This window comes from Gymnoscopelus braueri (assembly GCF_963280865.1).
Source record: "Gymnoscopelus braueri genome assembly, chromosome: 17".
NCBI classification, from domain to species: Eukaryota; Metazoa; Chordata; class Actinopteri; order Myctophiformes; family Myctophidae; genus Gymnoscopelus; species Gymnoscopelus braueri.
In genome coordinates this window covers 38,092,677-38,095,176 of record NC_137617.1, presented here as the reverse complement: position 1 = coordinate 38,095,176, position 2,500 = coordinate 38,092,677, and the positions used below count along the sequence as shown (strand labels likewise).

The following is a 2,500-nucleotide window of genomic DNA, read 5'->3' as shown; positions in this document are numbered from 1 at the left end:
GTTTGAGAACCACTGGTTTAAACAGCAATCAAAACATTTGGAAACAAGCCCAAATATCAACTACATTTTAGAAAGAAGCCGCTTATAATAAGCAGACATGGCGACACTGGCATGCTGTTTGCATGTTATTGTTGGAGATCACACCCACATGGAACCTCCCCTGCCACAAGGCACCAAAGCATTCTGGGAGTTGAAGTTATAGGCAGTGATACGCTGTGGTCCCCCTGTGGTCCCCCCTGTGGTCACCCCTGGAACTTCTTCCAGGGGTGAAGTGCTCCTTTAATGGCTGTCGGCCAAACGAGGCATGACTTTTGCCTGTTTAAAGTTTGCACTTTCAAAAAATCGCTATAGCGCCCCCCTTTGACCAATTGGAGTAAGATTGGTTTCAGTAATATTTGGAATGACCCTCAACATTAACGCAAAGTTTCAAAGAAATGTGAGTCTGCATGTATGTGTTAGGGGCAGATGAATAATTGTCATAAAACTGCAATATTCATTGGCTCATTAAAGCTTAATTTTTTCACTTATGGAAAATCTTTTGCATCAGTTTGTCGGCATAGGTCCAAAGTTCATGTGTAAAACGTTTCGTGCAGATTACTCAAAAATCCCAGGAGGAGATAGGTTTTAACTGTTTTTCATATAATTCAAAATGGTGGGAGATCTAAAGGTCAGAGGTCAAAAGTCAGAGGGTTAAAGTTGTTCATCATGAGTAGACGCATGTGTGTATTGAAGTGTTATGGCTGTAGGTCAAACAGGGCATGAGTTGTACCTGTTCAAAGTTGGCATTTTCAATTGAGTGCTATAGCGCCACCTTTTGACGAAAGATTGTGAGATTTATTTCTTGATAGTTTTTCATGACCATCTACCATATGGCCGAGTTTCGTAAAAAGCGACAGCACGGTTCACCCAGAACTGCGAAAAGTGGCAGAAGAAACAGAATACAGGGAATAATAAAACAGGTCCAGAGCTGAGCTCTGGCCCCGTAATAAGTAATAAGCTACATTAAAAAGAAAAAAGGTTAAGCATGGGTTGGAGAGGCATCTTAACCAGACATCAGCTGGGAAAAGCTATCTTGAAGAGGTGGGTTTTGAGTGACGTTTTGGAGGAGAGGAGGGAGGGGCATTTCTGAGGTGGTTGGGGAGTGCATTCCAGAGGGGGGGTGGGGGGGGGGGAAGCAACAGAGAAAGCCCCGTCCCCCCAGGTACGAAACTTGGCCTTGGGGACCTCCAGGAGGTTGGCTTCACTGGACCTGAGGGAACGGGAGGGGACATAAGGTTGGAGGAGATATATGGAAATATTCACATATGAGATATGTAGAAATATGATACATCAGTGTGCTATAGCTATAAATGAACTGTACTGTACATAGAGCAATGAGAAAGGAGATCATTTCCCAGTTGAGTTATGATTTAATAACATTCATATTTTTCTTACAGGCCGCATTAACATTTCTGTCCTCAACATGCTCATATCAGGAGAGCTTTCCATGCTGGAGGTACAATCACTGCTTCTTAATACAATATTCATTCATCCAATATCATTTACATTACAATATAACTTGACGTTTATGAGCCTGGAGCATTATAGGAGTATTGTTTTTTATTATACCTGCTTATTTATTATTATGATCCATCTCTGTCTGTCTGTCTGTCTGTCTGTCTGTCTGTCTGTCTGTCTGTCTGTCTGTCTGTCTGTCTGTCTGTCTGTCTGTCTGTCTGTCTGTCTGTCTGTCTGTCTGTCTGTCTGTCTGTCTCTCTCTCTCTCTCTCTCTCTCTCTCTCATATCTTCATCAGAGGGTGGATGTGTCTTTGAAGAACTCCACACCCTGGTTGGTGCTGGCAGGTTCAGGAGGTGTGGCTGACCTCTTGAGTGACCTCTTGGAGAACCAATCACCTGCCTCTGATGGTGTTAATGTCACTAGAGTGACAGAACTGATCAGGAAACACTTCCCTTCTGAAGCCCTGACAGATCAACTTGTTGAACAGGTAAGAGCAGTGATTGGTTCACAGTGATGAGGCTGAACCTGTAGCCAATCACAGGGAGATAATTATTTGTAAATCCACTGGGGAGAGCGGAGGCTGGTGGCTTGTCGGGTGAAGCGGGCGTTTTGAAATGGAATCTAAATATTCAGAAGAGAACTATGTTATTGGGATGGTAACAGAGATGAACACATTGATGAAAAACTTGGAAAAGTGAAATTAGTGAGGATTAGTAGAAGGGGGAGGGTCTTAATAGAGTGAAAACAGTGATCAGAACGATAAAAATCTGGACATTTAGCGGTTTAGAGAATGTCCAGAGAAGGGTCAAAGCAGGAAGGAAGTAATAAGTGGTGTTCCACTGTCTGTGACACAAGAAACATATCATACATTACATGTGTGTGTGTGTGTGTGTGTGTGTGTGTGTGTGTGTGTGTGTGTGTGTGTGTGTGTGTGTGTGTGTGTGTGTGTGTGTGTTTGTATTATTACACTAAATGCCATCAGAATATCATAAAGTCTTACAA

General features: G+C 42.8%; 1 protein-coding gene across 1 annotated transcript in view; it reads left to right on the top strand.

Moving 5' to 3' along the window:
• Positions 1-2,500, top strand: part of LOC308105125 (transient receptor potential cation channel subfamily M member 5-like) — a 49,554-nt gene that overhangs the window by 19,885 nt on the left and 27,169 nt on the right. The window contains exons 9-10 of the mRNA XM_080455759.1: positions 1,437-1,495; positions 1,794-1,985. Coding sequence (XP_080311885.1) covers positions 1,437-1,495; positions 1,794-1,985 — 251 coding nt within the window. The remainder of the gene's footprint in view (positions 1-1,436; positions 1,496-1,793; positions 1,986-2,500) is intronic.